The sequence below is a fragment of the Aedes albopictus genome, chromosome 3, assembly GCF_035046485.1.
Source record: "Aedes albopictus strain Foshan chromosome 3, AalbF5, whole genome shotgun sequence".
Classification (NCBI taxonomy): Eukaryota; Metazoa; Arthropoda; class Insecta; order Diptera; family Culicidae; genus Aedes; species Aedes albopictus.
Genome location: NC_085138.1, coordinates 360045085 through 360066938, shown reverse-complemented (window position 1 = coordinate 360066938; position 21854 = coordinate 360045085). Strand labels below are relative to the sequence as shown.

Genomic DNA, 21854 nt, shown 5'->3' with positions numbered 1-21854 from the left:
TATGGTATTTTCAAAAATGATTCCATAGTCAATTTTACCATGTGTGTCACAAGCGGCATGGTAAGATTGACTATCGAAAATGGTTTTAATTACTAAGCACGTAGTTCAGCAGTCATCCGTTTTTGTTTACGTTAAAAAAACTGTAGATAAATAAATAACATTATATTTATTATTTATTTCAATCAAATACAACTTATTACACGGAGAAACAAAAGTACCCAAAAGTGAGTTCAATCCACCCAACTTCGAGGTTGCGTGCGGGAAGCCAATTTTGAGTTGATGTTGAGGTACACTCAGCGAAAAAAACTAGCGAAAATCATCGAAATACCTTATGAAAATTTGCTATAACTAATTCTTATGGGTGGCATAAGAATACCTCATGAAATTGATCGTGCTTGCTATGACAAATTTCATAAGATAGACTTATGAAAATAACAAAAAAAATCTTAAAATGATGCAGACTGGATTCGATCCATGAACGTCGGGATCATCGAGCCCGTGTTTTATCCACACGGCTACCGACGCTTGAGAATACAATGTTGCTAAACATGAATAAAAGCCAAGCTGTGAGACGATTTTACGTCATAGAGTGACCTTATGAAATTCATCCGAATCATTATGAATTATTTAAAGGCCGTTTCATAAGTTGGGCCTTATGGAAATCTTAAGGTTATTTGGCTGAGTGTAGGTAGTTTGCATTTAGGCGTATTCGGCCAAAGTACCTAAAGTCAACGTTTTTTTACTCAACCGTCAGTTAAATTTACTCAACTTTCGGTTCTATGTCACTTACTCAATTTTGGCTTCCCGCATCGAACTCTCAAAGTTGGATTGTTTTGCTATTCACTCTTTGACAACAGCAAAGCGAGCGAATGAAAGAGGATGCAAAAAAGAACTCAAAAGTGAGTTTAAAAATACTCAAATTTGGGTTTTCTTGTTTTTCAGTGTACAAATCTCGTTACAAATATAATAAACACCATAATAATAACATTCCGGAGTATGTTGCGGCGGAGCTGGGGAAGTTTTCTTGGTCACCATCACCCGCTCGCAGAGTCGTTTGGTATGTAGTTTTCCGGCTCGGATGTTTCTGGAGGATGCCTAACGGGAGTGGGCTACGTTGTCCGGGAAATTGAGCTGCCTGAGCGGATGCGACATCGGTGGTTCCTTCTGCTGCTTCTCTAAAAGTGATGGATGATTGGTTCGGTCATGGAAGGAACTGGATTTTCAGTAAAAACACGTCCAGAATGTTCTGGGAATCCTAGTATTCACTGTTCAATTGACGTTGTTGTTGAAGTAGTTCCACGCACTGATGCTCGGAACAACATTGATCAGTGGCAAATGGAACACGCATTGCTTGAACTGGTGCAAGAATTGTGGCCATCCTTGGATTACGGATGATGGAAGCAGAAATTCCCGAGGAAATTCCTCTTTCGGCTAGGTAAACGCCTTGGTAAAAGCCGACCGGTACCGCTTGTAACGGAACGTTCTGCTCAATGACGGATGGCGGAAACTTCCAGTCCGGCACCCTGTTTTTACACTCAACGCCATGGGTACTGTCCAACGGTATTTGGCCATCCGGGTTGGTTCACTTACTTACGAACGAAGGATTTGTCTTTGGGTTTGTAGGGACATCGTTCGGACAAGACACTGCGAGTCCCAATGTATAAAATTTACAGATTTTGTTAGCGAAATTGAACGAAGTGATTCACGATTAACTTATTTACTTACCAAGTATACGTAATAGCTTTGGTAATATTTAGCAATTCATCTTAAATATATAAATCTTTTCCACACAACTAGAAAAATATCCAATTATTTTATCATTCCGCAAAGATGGCCGAAAATATTATTTTGATGAAATTCGTTTCAACTAAATATGGAAATGGTAAAAAATAATCACAGACATAGTTCTGGCAAACACGAATGGTGTTATTAAGATAACTACGTTTGATAGTGATGGTTACTATGCGTTAAGCCAGAAGGACATGGTAAATTCAAGAAAAAGATAGTTGTTCTAATCTAAAACATATTCAGTAGTACTATTTTCATGCATAGTAAAATTAAACATGGTCGAATAGTTAAAATTACTCTAAAATTTATTTCAGTGTAGTTAGAAATCGTTAATTAGGGAACGTCCATAAATTGCGTCACGCAAAAACTGTAAATTTTCATACCTTCAGGATGCTGGGTTTGCCGTAAAATGCAGCGGACTCGTAATTCATCCTTCTCTGCCACACATGATTCTCCTGTACAACACCGAAAATAACACTAGCTCGCCTCGCTCGAAAATGCTGAGTGCTTGCCGGTCCTCCTAGAGTACGGTCCACGTCTCGTTTCCGTAGAGGAGCACCGGTTTTTACATGGTGCGGGAGTGAATCTTTTTGGACCGTAACTTCTTCTGGAGCCCGTAACAGGCACAAATTCCATAGCATTGTTGTTAGCCGTCAGTAAGGCTACCCTTTAGTACCGTATGGCCCTTCACTAGCTCGATGGTATGCCCGTCTATTGTAACGTTGCTTCCAAGACGAATCCTGTCGTCTTCGGTTCTGTCTACTAGCAGGCACTTTGTTTTTGACGCATTCACCACTAGTCCAACCTTTGCCGTTTTGCGATAAGCGGGTGTACACTGTGTTCCAAATGTTCTGGTGATAATATCCATATCGTCCGTAAACACACAAATTAACTGGATTTAATGAAAATCTAACCCCGACTGTTGATCCCGGCTTGTCGCATTATTGGGTCGTATGAATAACAAGTAGTATTTACTACATGTTTTGAGTAGCAAACCTTAGATGTGTAGTAATGATGGGATTTTGATTGTTTGAGAATTTTGGCAAGTTTTAAATGTTTCAAGGACCTTTCAGGGAGTCTCAGAGTGTCTGTGGCGCCTCATAGGAGTTTGAAGGGTGGGGTTAGTGGTCAGGTCTCGGGGGCGTTTTCTGCGATCTCAAAGGGGCTCAAGAAAATTTCAGGGGGCCTCAAAGCCGTTTTAAGGGGCTCCAGGCGACTCAATGGGGTTTCAAAGTAATTCAGGGGCCCTTCAGATCATCTCAGGCTTCATCATCGACGTACCAGTAGTGTTTTAAAACTGTTCCCCCAAATTTAACGGTCAACCAGTGAAGCGAGCGATCGCTTCTGTCAATTCGGCGCAGAAGCTTACCTTTCCCAACACACGAGGGTTTGGTAGGGTCAAGCTAACAAATCAACGCGAACCGTTTTGGAGGAGGCGGTAGGGTTCGACTATTTTCATCATGGCGTCGCGGATAACAATTTTAAATTTACTGCCTATGACCGCATCAGTCCCATATTTGCTGGATTTCCTATTCATATGGGACAGTTATGCGATCATAGGCAGTTTATTCGTTCTGACAGTCGCGTCGGTTCGTCGGTGGTTTCATAGGGTCTCTGAGGTTATTGCAGTGAGTCCAAGGTGGATCGAGGGCATTTCAATGGAGCGTAGGATTGAAGATGGTTTAGAGGGTCTGAGGAATGTTTTAGGAACGGCCATGAAGGTCTCTGATTTCCACTGAAACGTCCCTTAAACCCCCTGAAGCTGAAACGCATCTTAAAGGGCTTCAAACCCTATAAAACAAATGACAAATCCCTGAGACCCTTTGATATTCCTCTGGAATACCCCTGAAAGGTTCCAGTGAAATATTTGTGCAAAATTCGGACAAGAACCACCAAGAACTCCCGCAGTTTTTATTAGAGTGATACCAAAAGAGACATCTAAAACGTAGGGATTCTGGGAAGAATAGTGGGAATTATTCTCAGGACAATCACATCACAAAGTCTGGTAAACTACTACGAAAAGCCTGGAAAAACACATAAAAAATCTAGAATAGCTCCTGTAGAAATCCCAAAAAGAGCTCTGAGTGAATCCTAGAAGAAATTTTAGGAGAAAGTTCAGGAGAAGTTCTGGAAAATCCGATTGACATCCCGGAAGCAACAGTGGAAGGAATCTTACAAGATAGATTCCCGGGAAAACTCCAAAGTAAATCCAAGAGAAACTTCAAGAAAAATCCTACGATAACCTTTGAGAAATATCTCAGGATAAACTCTAAGCGAAAGCTTACGATATTTTTTGAATAAATTGTAAGAGGAACTCTGGGGGAAATCCCATGAGGGATCCTGGAAGCAATACCACTAAAACCTTTGGAAGAAATTTCGGGATGAGCTCCTGTAGAAAAACCTTGGGAAAAATCCAGAGAAATCCTGGAATAACTCCTGTAGAAATTCTGTAAGAAATCGTTTGAAAATCTTTAGGAGATATTCCGGGAAAAACTCTTGAAAAAACTCCGGAAAGAACTCCGAAAAGAATTGCGGAAAACATTTCAAGAGAAACTATGGGAGAAACTCTATAGGACCCCGTGCATCTGGAGCAGACCTTCTGAAATCTGATAGCTATGAAAGAAATCCAACAAAATCTCTTTGAGAAATTTTAGGAGAAAGCATTGCTGGAATCATGGGAAATGCCAATTGAAATCTAGTAGAGCCTCCGAGAGAAATTTAATGTGGAATAGTAAGAACACCGTTGATAGAACGAATCTTTTGTGAAATCCTGAAAGGTATTTCTAAATAAGTTTCCTAACGACATCCCCGGCCCCGGTGGAATAATACCACATGTTCGAAAACTTATTTTTTCATACAAACTGTGTAGTAAACTCTGTGGACTTTACTTCTGAGTAGATAAATCGACAATGATTTTTCATAAGGGCCTAACTGACTTGATCAATTTCTCTTCGTCGACTCTCTCTTTCGCTAGTAACTTGATCAAAACAAACAAATTCATTATTTTGTTTTTGTTTCTATAGCAACATGTAGTCGTCTTCTTCGCATTTCAACCAAAGAATCTTTGGAAAACTCAATATACATTCTGTGATAACACAAAGAGAGGATCGATGAAGAGAACTTGAAAATATCAGTTAGGCCCAAATGAAAAATCAGTGTCGAAATATTACAAGTTTTAAAGTTTGCTGTATTTTATTCATACGACCCAATGCATACGTTTACGAGTGCCTGACAGTAGTTTGACATATTTCCCATGGTTCCGTGCGGTTGATACGATCGTAAGCTGCCTTGCAGCTGATGAACAGGTTATGAGTTGGGACCTAGTATTTACGGCATTTCTGGAGGATTTGTCGTACGATGAAGATCTGGTAAGTTGTCGATCGGCCGTCAATAAAGCCGACTTGATAACTTCCGTCGAACTCATTCGTTTCAGGCGACTGACGATGGCAGATGATCTGGGATAGCAGTTCCTAAGCAGCATTCAAAATGGTGATCGCTCTGAAGTTCGTACATTCCAAATGGTCGCCTTTCTTGTGACTGGGGCAGATTACCCTTTCCTTCTACACATTCGGTAGCGGTTCGGTTTCCCAGATCCTAACTAAATTGGTGTCGACAGGTAGCCAACTTTTGTGGCCCCGTCTTGATGACATCAGCTGTGATATTTTCCTTACCAATTTCTTGTTGGTTTTGAGTTGGTGAATGGCATCCTTAACTTCTCTCAGCGTGAGGGTTGGATCATTTCCGTCCTTTGCTGCACTGGCGTAGACGTTCCTCCGTTGCCCTGATTTCCCGTGCCTACGTTCTCCTCGCATCGAAGTGCTGCTTCCACCTTTCAATCACTTCACGTCCATCCTTCAAAATCCTTGCAAATTTCGGGCTTGCGACACGAATATGTTGCGGGATGTTGAGGCTCTAATAGAACTTCTATGTTTCTTGAAAGATGTATTTTTTTTTTGGAAACGTCTAGTAACTCACTACCACGCCAGCTACCTAGTGTTCATTGGTTACGTGAGCAGTAGACTATATATCAAAATTCGAAGGCACTGTTTATGTTTAACTGGCAAATTGAGCGATTCTGGTGAGATTCGAACCCATGACTCTGTATCGTTGGTACGTCGATTAAACTAACTGAGCGAACATCCAAGTTACGATTCTACGGAATACGATTCAAAAGTGGACTTAAAGCGAATAGTTTTTGTGGATTCACATTACATACATTGCCAGGAATAGCAATAACAAATGCTAACGAAGGCTAGGTGAAATCAGGCGTTTCGGATTGAAATGAACAAACTTCATCGATTAACTACTTCTATACTTTTAATGTCAGATTTCATCATTCACCTCCTCGAACTACGGCGCTAGAGTAAAAAAAAATAAAACGTAAAATTTTGCTTAACCAATAGAAAAATATATCAATTTTACAGTACACATATATCTAGCAGGTGTATGCTTCACCAGCTCTCGCCAATGGAGCCGATCTTAATTTACCTCTCGATAATAATCAGTGCAAACAGACAGTCGTTCTCAGTAGCAGTACCGCGAAAAAAAAATAAAGTCTGTATTATATAGAATATAAAAACTACCATAAAATAAACAAGAACAAAACGCGTACTTCGGGGTTCGTTGAAGCTTCCTTACATCATTGCAGCAGTTATAGTTTCTCATTTAGCAGTGTGCGAGAAACGAAAATCTTTAAATTCTCAAACTATAGGCTTCAGTGTTTTGAGATTGTTTTGACATTGGCTAACAACGACCGAATGTGAAAACTGTGCAAAATTAGTTTTCTCTATCCCTCGTGTTTAGTTTGTTTGTGTTTCACTTATAAAACATTCACTACCGCTGTTCAGCTTGCTTGCGGTTCATCTATTGAGCGATTCCAAGCAACAGCATCAAAATCAAGGAGATTTTTTAATTCATGATTTTCTATTGAACTGAAACTTTGCACAGTTTTTAAGTTCCATCTAAATCGCCATTTTCCGATATCAAATTTTTATTTTGAATCACGACTAACTTTTCAAAAGGGTGTATGTGAAAATAGTTCAAAAATATTCAAAAATCTGCACAGCCAAAATGGTTCGTTCGATTGCTATGAATTTTTCAGCAAAGTTAGATAACTAAATGGTGATTCGTAAGAAAATATACACTGTGAAAAAAAATCTTTTTTAACATTAAAAAATATCATTTTAGTCACAAAAACTCAAATATCTCAAAACCCTACCTTTTTACCAACGTAATTTTTTCAGGGAAGATGGTCCATTGTATTAGCAATCTACCATAAAAAATTGGTGATGGTAAACTAATAAACAAAAAAGTTATAAGATTTCAAACATTTCACAATTTTCACATTTGGTAAATATTTTTTTCTGTGTAAATTATTTCGGTCAGAAATCGCAGTTTGATGCTGATTTTATTGTTCAGCAAAGTTAGAAAACTAAATGGTGATTCCTTAGAAAATATACACTGTGAAAAAAAATCTTTTTTAACATTAAAAATATCATTTTTGTCACAAAAACTCAAATATCTCAAAGCCCTATCTTTTTACCAACGTATTTTTTTCAGGGAAAACGGTCCATTGTATTAGGTAGATTACCATAAAAATTTGGTGATGATAAACTAATAAACAAAAAAGTTATGACAATTCAAACATTTCACAATTTTCACATTAAGTAATAATTTTTTTAGTGTAAATTATTTCGGGCGGAAATCGCAGTTTGATGCTGATTTTATTGTTAATGGCCTTGCGTGAGTAAAACAAGCTGTTTTTATTATGTATTATGTATATTATATGTACAGTAATGTTCCGATTTTATCACGCCCTCCGTGCATTAGTCGTTTATTCATTAGTTTGCTGTTACATTTGAGAACAAGTGTTTTCCCTCTCTTTCAAGATGAATGTTGAAAGCGTGTTTTGCAACGTTAAACATATTGAAATGGGTATAGATGTTGAAGTATATTTCAAAGCATTTTTGAAAAGGGGCGTGATTAAATTGTTTAAACAGATGTCGCTGATGGTACGGTGGCATGACTCTCTGCACTTAGCACTTCTGGCAATTTCTCAGTTGTTGTCGTTTTCGAACTTCCTGCGCCCTGCTTTACCGATGATATACAGATGGCTCATTTGTCAAAGTATAGACGGCAGGACGTGCCAGTCTCTTTCAGTTTATCTATGGTGCTTTCGGTGAGATTTCGTAACTCTTTTGAACATTTTTTTTTCATCAAACGGTCTACAAGAGAGCGTTGAGTTGAAGACCTTTGAGAAAGCGACTGTTCATGTTGTTCGTTAGATTATAATAAACAAAATCACTTATTAGTTTTAACTGACTAGTTTGGTGTTGTTTGCTTGGCTGAAGAAAAAAATTACTATACAATTTTTAATATCCATAGCGGTAGTATTTTTTTGCTTTTTCGTGAGCATTGTCATGGTATGTATACAGACAAACAAACGTAACACTGACGAAATTTTCATTGACCACGCCTTTAACGATCATTTTGAATCTTGGTTGTGGCTTTCATAACCAGAAGAGTGCCCATCGTTTCACACTAGCGCCTTCTGATGACGATATTGCACAACGCAGTGTTTCGTGAAACATCATTTCCACCAGGTGGTGGTAGTGTGAACTGGGCGATGGATTTTCACGAAAATTGTTCTAGGCGTTTCGTCTGTTTGTCTGTGGTATGTACCTCTCATGCATTTGTTGTTGTTGAAGTTACTCGCATTGTTCCGATCATATAATCTGTTCTCTAAGAGGTATTTTTTTTGCAGATCAACGCGTATATATAAAACTTTTAATATGCAGCTTTCGTCCTAAAAATAAGATTAATTCCATTTTTCTTATGATCAACAGCTTTTCAACACTATCAAGGGATTTTTTCACCAGTCAGGTACAATAAAAAGTATGACACTCTCAATATTTTTGATCACAACACTGGTCGCGTCTAAGTCTGAAATAGATAGGGTTTGTGTTCCATCAGTAATCTCACGCTCCCAATTTCATCCTATTCAAAAACAAGCGATTACGGCACCGATTGATTCCGTTCTTTTTGTTTTCATGCGTGCTCACTTCTAACAAAAAATACAAAAATAAGAAACAAAACAAACAGTGTTTCATTCCTTTGTTTTTCGTAGGATGAAAATGGAAGCCACATGCTTAATAAGGGAACCAATACCCTACTATAGTAATTATGAATTATCAAACAAAAATATCATGAAAACAACTTGTTTAATTCAGGCGGTAGCCTTTACAATAAAATCAGCATCAAAATATAATTCTCGAAATAATTTACACAGAAAAAAAAATTTTTTTGTTACTAAATGTAAAAATTGTGAAATGTTTGAAATGTCATAACTTTTTTGTTTATCAGTTTACCATCACCAAAATTTTACGGTAGATAGCTGATATAATGGGCCATTATCCCTAAAAAAATGACGTTGGTAAAAAGATAGGGTTTTGAGATATTTGAGTTTTTGTGACAAAGATCATATTTTTTTAGAGTAAAAAAAGAAATTTTTTACAGTGTATATTTTCTAAGGAATCATCATTTAGTTATCTAACTTTGCTGAAAAATTCATAACAATCGAACAATCCGTTTTTGCTGTACAGCTATTAGAATATTTTTGAACTATTTTCGCATACACCCTTTTGAAAAGTTAGTCGTGAGTGAATATGAAGGTTTGATATCGAAAAATGGCGATTTAGATGAAATTGAAAAACTGTGCAAAGTTTCAGATATTTTTGAAATGGTCGCTCAGGATCGACTGACATGACTCCTTGGAATTCCTCTATTGTGTGTTCTTTTGCGTTCGATAAGAGACTTACAGATCGTGGAGAGTAAGATTACATTTTTTTTTTACCTGGTATGTACAATAAGTTGATTAACAAAGATGCACTTGTTTTTTCTTCTACGTCATTCTTTAATGGCGAAAAGAAAACTGATTGGCGCGTATTACAATTATGGGCGATTGCTGATGAGATCGAAAAGCGTTACCTCTTTAAACGAAGGGAAAATGTCTTTTTATTGTTAATATATTTTGTTAGCTACAACAGAAAATGGAAACATTTTCTGTAAAACAAAAATGTATGCAAAAATATGACACGGCTGGTTATAATTAACATCTGTTCAATGGTGATTACTACTATGATACTTGATCTTCTAAATACTACGGCTTGTTATTCATGCAAAGAAACTACTTTTGATTAATCGATTGTAGAAAGAAATAAAAGCCTGAGATGTTTTCTGGTATCTAAATGGGATGTATCTATCAGTAGAGCACAAAGGGTGTCTCTGTTTCGGTCCGGATGTATAGGTACGTGTCCCAGAGGGAGTTCTCCATTTTGGAATAATGATCATTTGGCGCGAATACCATTTGCTTTCTTACGATCGCTATGCCAAATGGGGGGTACTCTCTTGTCCATTTAAGGATCATGTTGCTAACATTTGTTCTGCACTGAAACTGTATTTTACCTGTTTTTAGTAGGTGTTGAATAATTAGTAAGCAAGTCAAATGTAAACTGTTCTTCTGTACTCTTCGGTGCATTAGATAATTAACTAGGGGGTTTATCCGACTCTTTCCTTCATTCAGGCCAAACCAATCAAATCATCTTCTTCGCTCTTCCCATATGTAAATCAAGCATTTATTGGTTTTTCTTACCATAGAAACAATCATTCGCAATCTTTCTTAGTTGCTTTTGCTCATTCCACCGTGCCCTCAAAATTGAAGAGCATTATTTAGGCTGTAATAGGTATTTTCTAACGATAACGATTTCAAGTTTTCATGTTGCACTTTTTCTTAGGAGTAATATTTTCTGTTTGTAATTGATGAAATGGAAAGCGTGCTATTTCGGCTCTCCATTTTTGTTGGTATGTTTTTTCTTAGTTGCGCGTCTTACTACTAACCCCTGCACTCTTGGAACCATGCTATACTCCTTGCTACGTTTCTCTCATAGGACATCCATAGGAAACGCTGTTCCCTACTCACTTCCTAGTATTGCATTGCACTTATCCTTCCCGGGGATTATATGAGTTCATGGCATAAAAAAGTAGCCCAGCTTTCTATCTACCTTAACTGAATCAAACAAGAGATAAAAATAGTAAGCAATCAATGAAATAAAAAAAAACGAAATCCTTCTCCACTTTGTATGAGCTTCAACACCGGGAAGGTGCATGCATGTGCGGGCGTTCACGAACATCTTAACTACTGCCATTGTCGAATACTTACCGGAAAGGATTCCATAGCAATGGCAATTTGGCGCGAAGTCCACCAGACAACGCTTACTCTAACCGTCCTGTCCATCTTCGGATATCAAATCATCGTCGTTGAGTTCGCTGGTGTTGTCCTGATAGCTGGACAGCAAATCGGCAGCATCCTGGACGCTGTCGTCACAATCCGGGCCGCCACCCGTGTAGGTGGAACCCATTTCCCAGTCTTCGGTTTCGTTCTCCATGCCGAGACCGTACACTGATGATGGGGATGTAAAGATAGTGATACAGTGGGAGGAATGTTAGTGCGTGTTTCGAATCAATGCGATGATGTTTTGAATAATTTAGTCCTATAAGTATATGCCTCGGTTTTATTCTAGAAGCGTAAGCGTGTTCAACGTTGCGCTCGATTGATCGATTTAGGAGGCCTGGTGTGGAGAGGAATGGCACTTTCTTTACACGGTCGCACATATGCACAATGCAAATATTGATCTCACCGGCATCAAGCGAAAGACAGTTAGAGAAAACCTTTGCTCTTCTTGCAAAGACAGCGAGGATAGGTTTGTCAATAAACTTGTTTAAGACGAAGTACATGAAATTGTGGGTAGAGACTTAGTGCTGTTAGGTAACTGTCAACCATAACATAACAACTGCATATTTCAAACATTTTCATGAGTAATAACTTCTTCAAATAAAAACGATATGATGAAAGGATTCTATAACATTCCCCAGAAAACCATTCCCCAGAATACCAATCCCCAGAATTCCATTCCCCAGAAAACCATTTCCCAGAATGTACCATTCCCCAGAATGTACCATTTCCCAGAAATCCGTTCCCCAGAAATCCATTCCCCAGAATGCACCATTCCCCAGAAATCCATTCCCCAGAAAAGCTTAATATACTCTGCTAAAAAGTTTAATTCGATACACTAACAGTAAAATGTTGATCATAATGATATGTTATACCCCGGACAGACATGTGATACGAGTATTATTCCTGTACAACGGTACGCAGTGTCAAGAAAATTCCAACTCATTTCAAGCGCAATTGTACAGTGATTCTTGTATCACATGTGTGTCATAAGTATTAAAGGCAAGGATTTTAACATTATAGTGTTATTACGAGCAAATATCTATTTCTTGTACGGTATATGAAACAAATTAAGGTAAAAATGTATACATACATACATATCCATAAAAATATTCTACAATAGTAAACGTTTGAATTACCATTGTACACAGTTGCATGTTGATCTTTAAACCTATCTTGAAAGTTCACAAACTGTTAGTTGCGTTGCTATAAAATGTTTTGTTTTTGACAGATTTGTGAAAATTGTGCAGCACTTGTTTTACGATGAATAACGTTTTAAAAGTGATGTGCAAAATTTACAGAGGAAACGCATATTCTTCTGATGTTGTTCAGTGTACAAGATACTTAAGACTCAACTGACCACGTTTTTCTTTGCAAACGGTTGGAGGGATCCATCCCAATGGTTGTTCCTAATTATTCGCTTCAAAGGCTCTTCATTCATGCGGTATGAGAAGGGCTTTCATCATTATTCCAATACTATGGAATGGAATAGAAAAATTGAACATATAAGCAGTTTGAATGCCAACAGAAGGGAAAAAGTATCATTGTTTTCCTTTTGGCATTCAAAAACCCAACAATGTTCCTTCTTTTTAAACAATATTCTTCTTAAAATTAAGGCAATTAGTAAAAAATTTTAAATTATAACTGCTTACATTTTCAACATAGATTCTCCCTTCTTTTCTATATAGGCTGTTCTTTCGAATTTCTCTTTTCAGGAAATTATGGGCATTATTACAACCACCGGTGTTAAATTGCTGTTATATTTATTATTAAGGGCCCATATAGCCGAGGCGGTAAACGCACGGGTATTCAGCATGACCATGCTGAGGGTGACGGGTTCGATTCCCGGTCGGTCCAGGATCTTTTCGTAAAAGGAAATTTCCTTGACTTCCTTGGGCATAGAGTATCTTCGTGCCTGCCACACGATATACACATGCAAAATGGTCATTGGCAGAGGAAGCTCTCAGTTAAAAACTGTGGAAGTGCTCATTGAACACTAAGCTGAGAAGCAGGCTTTGTCCCAGTGAGGACGTTACGCCAAGAAGAGGAGGATTTATTATTAATTATTTTTTTTCAAATTTCTGAACACCTGTGCTTGTGGTGCCGATTGTAACTAGCCTAAACATTGTAACTCGAAAGAACAGCCTATGTAGAAAAGAAGGGAAAATCTATGTTGAAAAAGTAAGCAGTTGTGATGCCGATAATTTCCTGAAAAGTGCAATTCGAAAGAACAGCCTATGCAGCAAAGAAGGAAACATTGAACATTGATTCTCCCTTCTTTTTTGCATAGGCTGTTCTTTCGAATTGCACTTTTCGGGAAATTATGGGCATTACAGCCTCCACCGGTGTTAAAATTGCTGTTATATTTATTTCATATTTTTTCTAAATTTCTAAACACCTGTGCTTGTGGTGCCGATAATGACCTGAATAGTGTAACTTGAAAGAATAGCCTATGCAGAAAAGAAGGAAAAAACTACGTAGAAAATGTAAAAAGTTCTGATGCCGATAATTTACTGAAAAGTACAATTCGAAAGAACAGCCTATGCAGAAAAGAAGGAAAAATGTATGTTGAAAAAGTAAGCAGTTGCGATGCCAATAATTATACCAATAGCCTAAATTGTAAAGGCAAATCATGCTTATTTCCGAAGTCTTTCTTGTCAAATAAGAATTTTTGGCAGGATGTTTCTTCCGGTGATTTTTTTACGAATAAATATTTGATTTTTAGCTATTAATATAAACCATTCAGAATTAAAGCAATAGTTTTATTTTTTTTCTGGGGAATGGTACATTCTGGGGAATGGAATTCCGGGGAATGGTACATTCTGGGGAATGGATTTCTGGGAAATGGTACATTCTGGGGAATGGGTTTCTGGGAAATGGTTTTCTGGGGAATGATACATTCTGGGGAATGGAATTCTGGGGATTGGTTTTCTGGGGAATGGTTTTCTGGGGAATGTTATAGAATCGATGAAAGTTTGGTTGCAGTTTTGTACACAACGATCGCAGCCTAGCATGTCGATGCAAAAGAGCCTTTGTTTCGTACTGATTTTCGAGACTCTGTAAATAAAAATTCCCAGTTTTATAGGGCACCTACCTTCGATGATCTTTTCCAAAGATTTTGGAACCATGGTCTTGATTTTGGAGATGTCTTCAACCGTGCACTTTCCTTTGTCAAGACCTGTTTGGTGTCAGAGAAAAAAAAAAGTACACAATTTGAAATCAATATCATTCCAATCATGGAGGAGCTCCACCAGTTACAGATATTACCTAGCAATAGTCCCATCCGCTTCAACATCTCCAGATCGTCGTGGATCTCGAATGCGTTATCGAACTTGAACGAATACTCGGATCTGCGGAAACAAGGCGTCATTCATTACAGTTCTTCAAAAAAAGCAACCATCAATACTCACTTATCGTTCGAAATACTACAGTTGATGTAAGTCTTCTTATCCGTATTTACAATGATGAATGGCAACTGGATGGCAGAGCTCGGGTTCGGCACCAGGCCTCGGTCTTCGTTTGCCTGATTCCGGGCGACCAGCGACTTGAACGCCACGTGCTGCAGAATCAGGTCGCGCAGCTGCTGCTGCTTCGTCTCGATCCGTTCCCGGGCCTTTTCGTTTTCCTTTTCCAGATCGTCGCACTCCTGGACGCTACTGGTCGGCAATCCGTGCCAGCGGATTTCCTTCTTCTCCTTGGAGATGATGTTCATGGCCATCAGGACGTTCAGGGCGTCGTACACCCGCCGGCGGATGTTCTTCTGATCGTACGAGGCCGGATCGACTCCCGCGTGGCTTTGGGTTTCCTCGGCGACCAGTTCGTCGGCCACCTCGTTGTACGTGGTTTTTCCCTTCTCCTTCACCTTTTCGCAGACCTTCATGGAGAAGTGCCGCAGACCGCGGCCAATTTTGTCGGTCTTTCTCCGGCGCGAGGCCGGCGTGTGAATCTGACTGGTGGCAGTGGCCGTGGCGGCTGCTGCGGCGGCTTTCTTGCCGTAGTTGTACTGTGGTTGCTGCAGGTGGTGTTGCTGGTGCTGATTTTGGTGTGGTAGGTGAGATCCTTTTGAGTTACTGTGGGAGGAGGAAGATGTGGCTGCCATAGTCGATGACTGTGGCTGGGACACATACGACGAGGTCGACAGGACCGGCGTCGAATTGCTGCTGGTCATTGAGTTTGAGCTCATGAACGACGTCGATGGCATTTGCGCTGTCACTGCAGACGTCGATGTGGACATTGAAGAAGAAGGCGCTAGCATGGCGGTTAGGTTTTTACCGACAATGGGCGTCCCCCCTAGTTGTCCAGGAGCCGCAATTAGTTTTAGCTGACCCTGTTTTGTGGAACAACATTAAGTATGGATTCGAGGTAGCAAAAATATGACATGAAATACTATCTTCGTTTTATTCAGCTCTAAAATTCGATTTTTCGTCGGATAACTCAGAAACATTCACGTTGTCTCGCAACGTGGGTAGATCACTATAGAACGTTGCGATACGCCGTAAAATCTACCATAACAAATGTTGATCTTGTAATTTTTCAGTCTGGTTAAGGACAAACGTTTTGAAATCCGAATCCTGCTTCAACAGTGCGTGCATCAGAACTTCAGGCGCACATGTCTCAAGAGCTTAACCCTCTAATGGTAAGCTGGGATCCATTTAGACCCCAGGCAACTTTGGAATAATGGCAAACAGGTTTGGTATACCATATTGACCATATTGCACCCACCAGGTATTGCAACTTCAAGCTAGACCTAGATCTATTATTTCAACAAAAAAGTTGAATTTATATTTCAATTTTTATTTCATGTCAGAGTGAGAACCGGGCGATTCTGTATACCTGGAGTTCATTTGGACCCCAAATTTAATTCTCTATATCTCCTGATTCTGATGTTTTAAAATATTCATGCTACCAACTTCTTTCACTAGGTGGTGCTAGTGAGCATGTAAAATTTGTATATCATATATCACAGGACACTATCACATAGAAAGAGAGCGCGTTCGAGAAAGTTGTTGTGTAGGTTAAGTACTAACAGATGATGGGCCGTTTGAATCAAAACTCCACACAATTATTAGTCAGTCTGTTCATCATGTTATACAAATGGAATTGACCCATAATTGTGGGTGACCCATGATTTTGCTATGACTGTAGGCGGCGCTAGTGAGCATGCAAATTTAATATCTCATACATCTCAGGATCCCGATCACATAGAAAAATTTTGTGTACAACAAAGTCGTTTGATAGGATTACTTACATACTTAGTATTACTTACAGATACCTATAAATGAGTCACTCCGAACGTACCAGCTAACAACCGTAACCTATGGTACTTCTGCCGCACCGTATCTAGCAACACGGAGCTTGTAAAAGTGCGCAGAAAAGAGAGAGAAGACGAATGCATCCGCAAAGTCATCAAGAAAGATTTCTACGTTGACGACATGGTAACTGGAGCGAAGTCTGTGAATGAAGGAATACAGCTGTGCAAGGATGTCCTGTCGTTGCTTGGTTCTTCTGGTTTCAACCTCCGAAAGTGACATTCCAATCAGCCAGCGATCCTGAACAGCATTCCACGTCATCTGCGTGGCGAGCGAGAGCTGTTGAATATTGACGCGTGAGCTACAGTAAAGAGCCTCGGCTTAGCCTGGGAGTCAGCGACATACTTGTAATGGTTCAAAACACCACGCTGGAGCCGGAAGCTTCCAGTCACACAGCGTGTAATACTGTCTGATTCTGCACGTTTATTCGATCCGTATGGTCTTGTAGGGCCAGTGATCGTGCAGATGAAGATGCTTCTGCAAGAACTTTGGAAAAGGAAGTACTCTTGGGACGAAACGGAGAAGGCGTTCGGAACCACGTGTCTGGTGTCGAGAACCCGGCAGACGTAATATCTAGCGAAGTGTAACACCGCTGCAGCTTGCCGAATGTTCAAGTCTTGTGGAATAGACCGACGTGGCTCCAAAAGACCCGAGTTCTTGGCTAAAGATGAGTAGCAGTCCAGAACAACAGTATGATTCAGTAACGTTGGAGGAAAAATCGCTAGCGTTGCAGATACTACCGCCCAGTGAAATCTTCACCCACTATTCGTCATTGCCATTGGCGTAGCTAGCTTTTTCTTTTTTCTCACTCACTCACCTAAACAAATACCAGCAAGAGCGGGATGCAAGAGAAGGCCTGTGCCCCCTCTTTCATCCTTCTCTTTTTCGTGTTTGATTAGGTGAGTAAGTGAGAAAAAAGAAAAAGCTAGCTACGCCAATGGTCATTGCTGAATTGGATCGCGAAAGAACATGAAGAAGCCCTAATCGCATTAGTGAAGCTGGCGCAATCGCAGTGTTTCCCAGTGGAAGCGGCGAAGGGATAAGTGAAACCTAGTTCATTGCAATGAAGGATCCGTGTCTGCGTGATGGACTAATACATGTTGACGGAAGACTTCGCCATGCTCCAATGTCGTTCAGCAGAAAGCATCCGATAGTGCTGGACACCCGTTGACAAAGCTGATCATGGTTGACTACCATCATAGGCTGCTCCACGGAGAAGCACAGCTGATGCTGTCCTTCTTATTCTTCTTTATGACTCTACGCCCTCACTGGGACTTGGCCTGCCTCGCTTCAACTTAGTGTTCTTAGAGCAATTTCACAGCTATTAATTGAAGGGCTTTCTTTGCCTGCCATTGCATGAATTTGTAGTACATTGTGTGGCAAGTACAATGATACATTATGCCCAGGGAGTCGAGACAATTTTCCTGACCGGAGCGGGAATTGAACCCGCTGTCTCCGGATTGGCGATCAATAGCCTTACAACTAAGCTAACTGGAGACCTCTGGTCATTGGCAAAGGTAAGTTGGTACCATAATCCGGGGTAACATTGATCAAAATTTTCGATTTTTCTTGATTATTTCTCTTGCTTAAGCAAATATCGCATATATTATATTTTTAAAACAAGTACTGGCCCTCTGGGTATGTGCTAGGCTTTTTGAAAAAGTATCAAGTTTGATCTTGTTGATTTGGGGTAACATTGATCATGTCAGTGATCAATGTTCGTTTGTGTTGAAAATACCCTTGCATACTAAACTCAGGGGCCCTGATTTCGAATATGTTGTCCAAATTCTTACCAAGTTATGTATTTTTTGATTTATTTTAGGATTAAAATTCTCTAAACTGTGAATAACGCCTTAAGGTAGGCAATGGCCTAAGAAAATGAATGCCAACTTTTAATAAATCGTATATTTTATTGAAAAATAACACTTTCATAAAAGTTTCGTCTATGAAATCCAACTCTGTGATATTATATTGAGTTAATACAATGATTCCTAACTCAACATTGTATCTAGTATCCATGCCAAACATAAATGTTTGAGAATGTGTCTCATTGCGTAACGAAATACAGTTTGGGAAAAACGATTTCTTTATATGATTATGAAACTCAATTTTTATGAACTTGATGTTGTTTAGTAGCTTAACAATATGAGATGACGAAATACTGTCCTTGAGCAGAAAATGATTCAATGAAAAATGTTTGTTTGAACATTTCATGAGATCCGTCAAGCCGATCAATGTTACCTCTCTGATCAATGATACCCCGGTTTACGGTATATCATTAATTAATTGCTACTTTTCATATGACGAAGGACTACCCTGACTGATTTTCTCCAGTGATTCACAACCAATCTGTAATTTGTTGGTAGACAGATCAGTTTGGATGATTTTTTTGCCGAATGTGTTAATTTATTCTTTATTGTCCCTGTAGTTGAAAGTATGTGCTATTTTTGCGCTCATTCAAAGATAGACGTTACAAGAACTATGTGTAGTGCATAGTGTGTAGAAGTTTAGGCTGAGACTACCCATTTTTTAAATTTAGTTACTGAATTGGGATTTGTAACTTCTGTTCTAAATTTTGTTTCACGTTCAAATTACTGTGCAATTTGTTCAAGTCTTTAGTTGAGACTTTAATTGGACAATAAAAAATAATCATTTCGTCGCTTAACTTCTTTCTAAGGACACATTTAGGCGATTCTATTCGTATAATAATTTATGATCAATAATAAGAACATGTGAATTTTAGAGCTGAACAAAAACAGTTTTGAACTAATACCTAAGTAATACAAAATGATAATCTTACCAACTGTGACTGAGAGAACCGAACCAATTTACCATTGACGCTTTTCGTTCCCGGTGAGTTCACGATCTGTAGTTCTGTGATAAAAACGTAACATTAGGAAATATACCTACACACCATGGCATACACTTTTACCACACGGATTCTTACTTGGATTGTTGACTGTGATGAATTTCTGGCCAGGAGCAAATTTCTGCATAACAGGGGTGGCAAAGGTCTGCAAAAGATCAAACGGAGGGAAAACAGGTTCAGTTCATGTGTTGCAGTTTGGCAAAACACCGAAGAAAGTTCGGAGAAGATAATGGAACGATCTGTGCGGGAACGTCGTTGTCGTCGTCGTCGTCGAAAGCGCGAAAACCACAACAAACGAGGAACATGATTCATGGCTGCTGGACTACGGGGCGGCGAGTCAATTCAGTGTGACGCAAAAGAATATGAATCGCGCACGATTTCATCGCTTCTTCCTCGTCACTTCGATATATTTTTCTCGCATACCTACCCAACCCATACAACAGAACAAGGTGTTAGAAGGGAGATTCCTCTCCAGCATCCATTTGGATTTGGCTGCTAGCAATTACGTTTGGTCGGACTCACGATTTAGTATTCAGCCATTGCGTGAACACAATCAGTCCCCTACGTTGCTGGAACGCCTTCTCCTTTATTCTACACAACAGCTAGCAGTGTACACAAACAAGTGCCGAAAAAAATGACCTACGACGCTCGCTCGCGTGGTGGCGACAATCTGCTTACCAAAGGTAGAAAAATGCGGGAACAAAATGAGAGTATAGCTATAGGTACCCCCGAGCGGCTGCTGAGAGCAAAAACTGCATTCAGTATGCACCATGCGGTGCACAACATTTAATCGAATGTTGTTTTACACGCGCGCGCCTTCACGATACAAAAGTCGAGCCCAACCCGCCGGCCCGGCCGAACCGAGATAACTTTGTACACTGTTGTGGTGGCTGATGACTGCAGAAAGGTCTGACTGGGCTAAACTGACTGTAGTGTGTAGAGCGGAGCGATTATGGTGGCACGGTATGCGTTACGGATTCGTAGGTATTATGATACACACTATTGTAAACCGGAAGGCGGGTCCCCCAACAACGATATGACGACGATGACAAGTGATTCGAGAACACTCGCCGATAGCATAGTAGATAATTGAATTATTAGTCCTGTTCAACGACGTAGGTTGAACTTGCTCGAACTTGCTTCATCCCGCTCTTTCCCGTTTGTTGATAAATGGGTAAGAATAGGATGCAGCAACTTCGAGCAAGTTCAACCTACGTCGTTGAACAGCATTATTGTTTCAAAGATTTATTTTGCACGAGACTACGAAAGCTTTACATATCGGAGCAGAGGCTAAATACCTAAATAGTTACGAATCCAGGACCAGACAAACATTATAGAGGAACTTGCGATGCAGGCTCTGCATCAGCAGAAAAGTAGTACCGGTGATTTGGGTCTACATATTTAAATTTGATCATCAATATCAACTTCTTTCCTCGATTAGCAGAGATAGTTGTCTATTGTCGGTCGCTGAGCTATTTGACTCTTGATTTGACTAATAAAAGCACACACTGATCGTCTGTTACGGTGATAAGAATGGTATGATGGAGATGCGGCTACCTTTTTGTTTATCATCTCCAGGAATCAACAAATTTGACATTCTTTAATCGATTGTGAATTGGTTTTATCGCTACTGTTCTTTTTAGTGCTATGACTGCGAACAGGTTGCCTAGTTTGAGTAATAGGCAACGTTATGATAATGTAATGGGACCCCTTGTTTGCTATGATAAACTCGCGTGTCATACCTCGAGCATATGTCATTGTCAACAATGCAACAATTGGTGCATTCACATGATCTTCTGCTTCTGCGCTCAGACGCTTAGGCTCTGTTCTCCAGGTTAGGAGCGGCTCGCATCAGCTTATGTTATGTTAGAGGCGGCTGATCAATGTGCGAGTGCCAGTCTTTAAGCTTGACTATTCACCATAGTCCTCTGGGAAGTTAGGGAGGTTTTTTTTTTTTTTAGGGAGGTTGGTGTCCGGCCCAGAGAGCCAGCCGTAAAACAATTGGTTTCTTTAGCGATGTTGAGATAATACCATATTCTGAATCTGCATGCAAAACTGAGCCGAAACCCAAATTTTCATGAATTTTGGTGCCCGGGAACCTATTTAAAAATCAATTTGAAGTTTGTATGGAAGCGTTTTGTACTGGGCGGAGGTGTCAAGCAGTTGCCCAGCTGTCAAAAAGTTATTTAAAAAAATCTCTTTGTAATTGCTTTTAGGTATCAAAGTAAAGCTCTAAAAATCTGAAAAAAAATCATAGTAGCTCAGAAAAAGGTGCTCTTTCGTATGAAATCAAAAAATCAATACATTATTCTAAATTAAAAAAAAACCAATTGCAACGGAAAGTCAGCAACTTATAGAGGAACATGCGATGCAGGCTCTGCGTCAGCAGAAAAGTAGTACCGGTGATTTGGGTCTATTTAAATTTGATCATCAATATCAACTTCTTTTCTCGATTAGCAGAGATAGCTGTCTATTGTCGGTAGTTGAGCTATTTGACTCTTGATTTGACTAATAAAAGCACACTGATCGTCTGTTACGTTACGGTGATAAGAATGGTATGATGGGGATGCGGCTACCTTTATGTTTATCATCTCCAGGA

At 39.5% G+C, this 21854-nt stretch overlaps 1 protein-coding gene across 5 annotated transcripts in view; it reads right to left on the bottom strand.

Moving 5' to 3' along the window:
• Positions 1 to 9611: 9611 nt before the first annotated feature.
• The window catches only part of LOC109428902 (transcription factor Dp), a 46464-nt gene continuing 34221 nt past the window's right edge, over positions 9612 to 21854 (bottom strand). Inside the window, exons 3-9 of one of the 5 annotated variants that reach the window (XR_009998545.1) lie at positions 19334 to 19400; positions 19187 to 19260; positions 14488 to 15404; positions 14345 to 14427; positions 14172 to 14255; positions 11006 to 11245; positions 9612 to 10852 (exon numbers count right to left, since the gene is read on the bottom strand). Coding sequence is in view for 4 of the 5 variants with exons in the window: in XM_019704741.3 (XP_019560286.3) it covers positions 11064 to 11245; positions 14172 to 14255; positions 14345 to 14427; positions 14488 to 15404; positions 19187 to 19260; positions 19334 to 19400; positions 19934 to 20041 (1515 nt within the window). In the remaining variant the exon portion in view is untranslated. Of the gene's footprint in view, positions 11246 to 14171; positions 14256 to 14344; positions 14428 to 14487; positions 15405 to 19186; positions 19261 to 19333; positions 19401 to 19682; positions 19891 to 19933; positions 20295 to 21854 lie in introns of those variants that run through there. The other 4 variants (XM_019704741.3, XM_029859705.2, XM_019704743.3 and 1 more) reach the window with 4 other exon arrangements.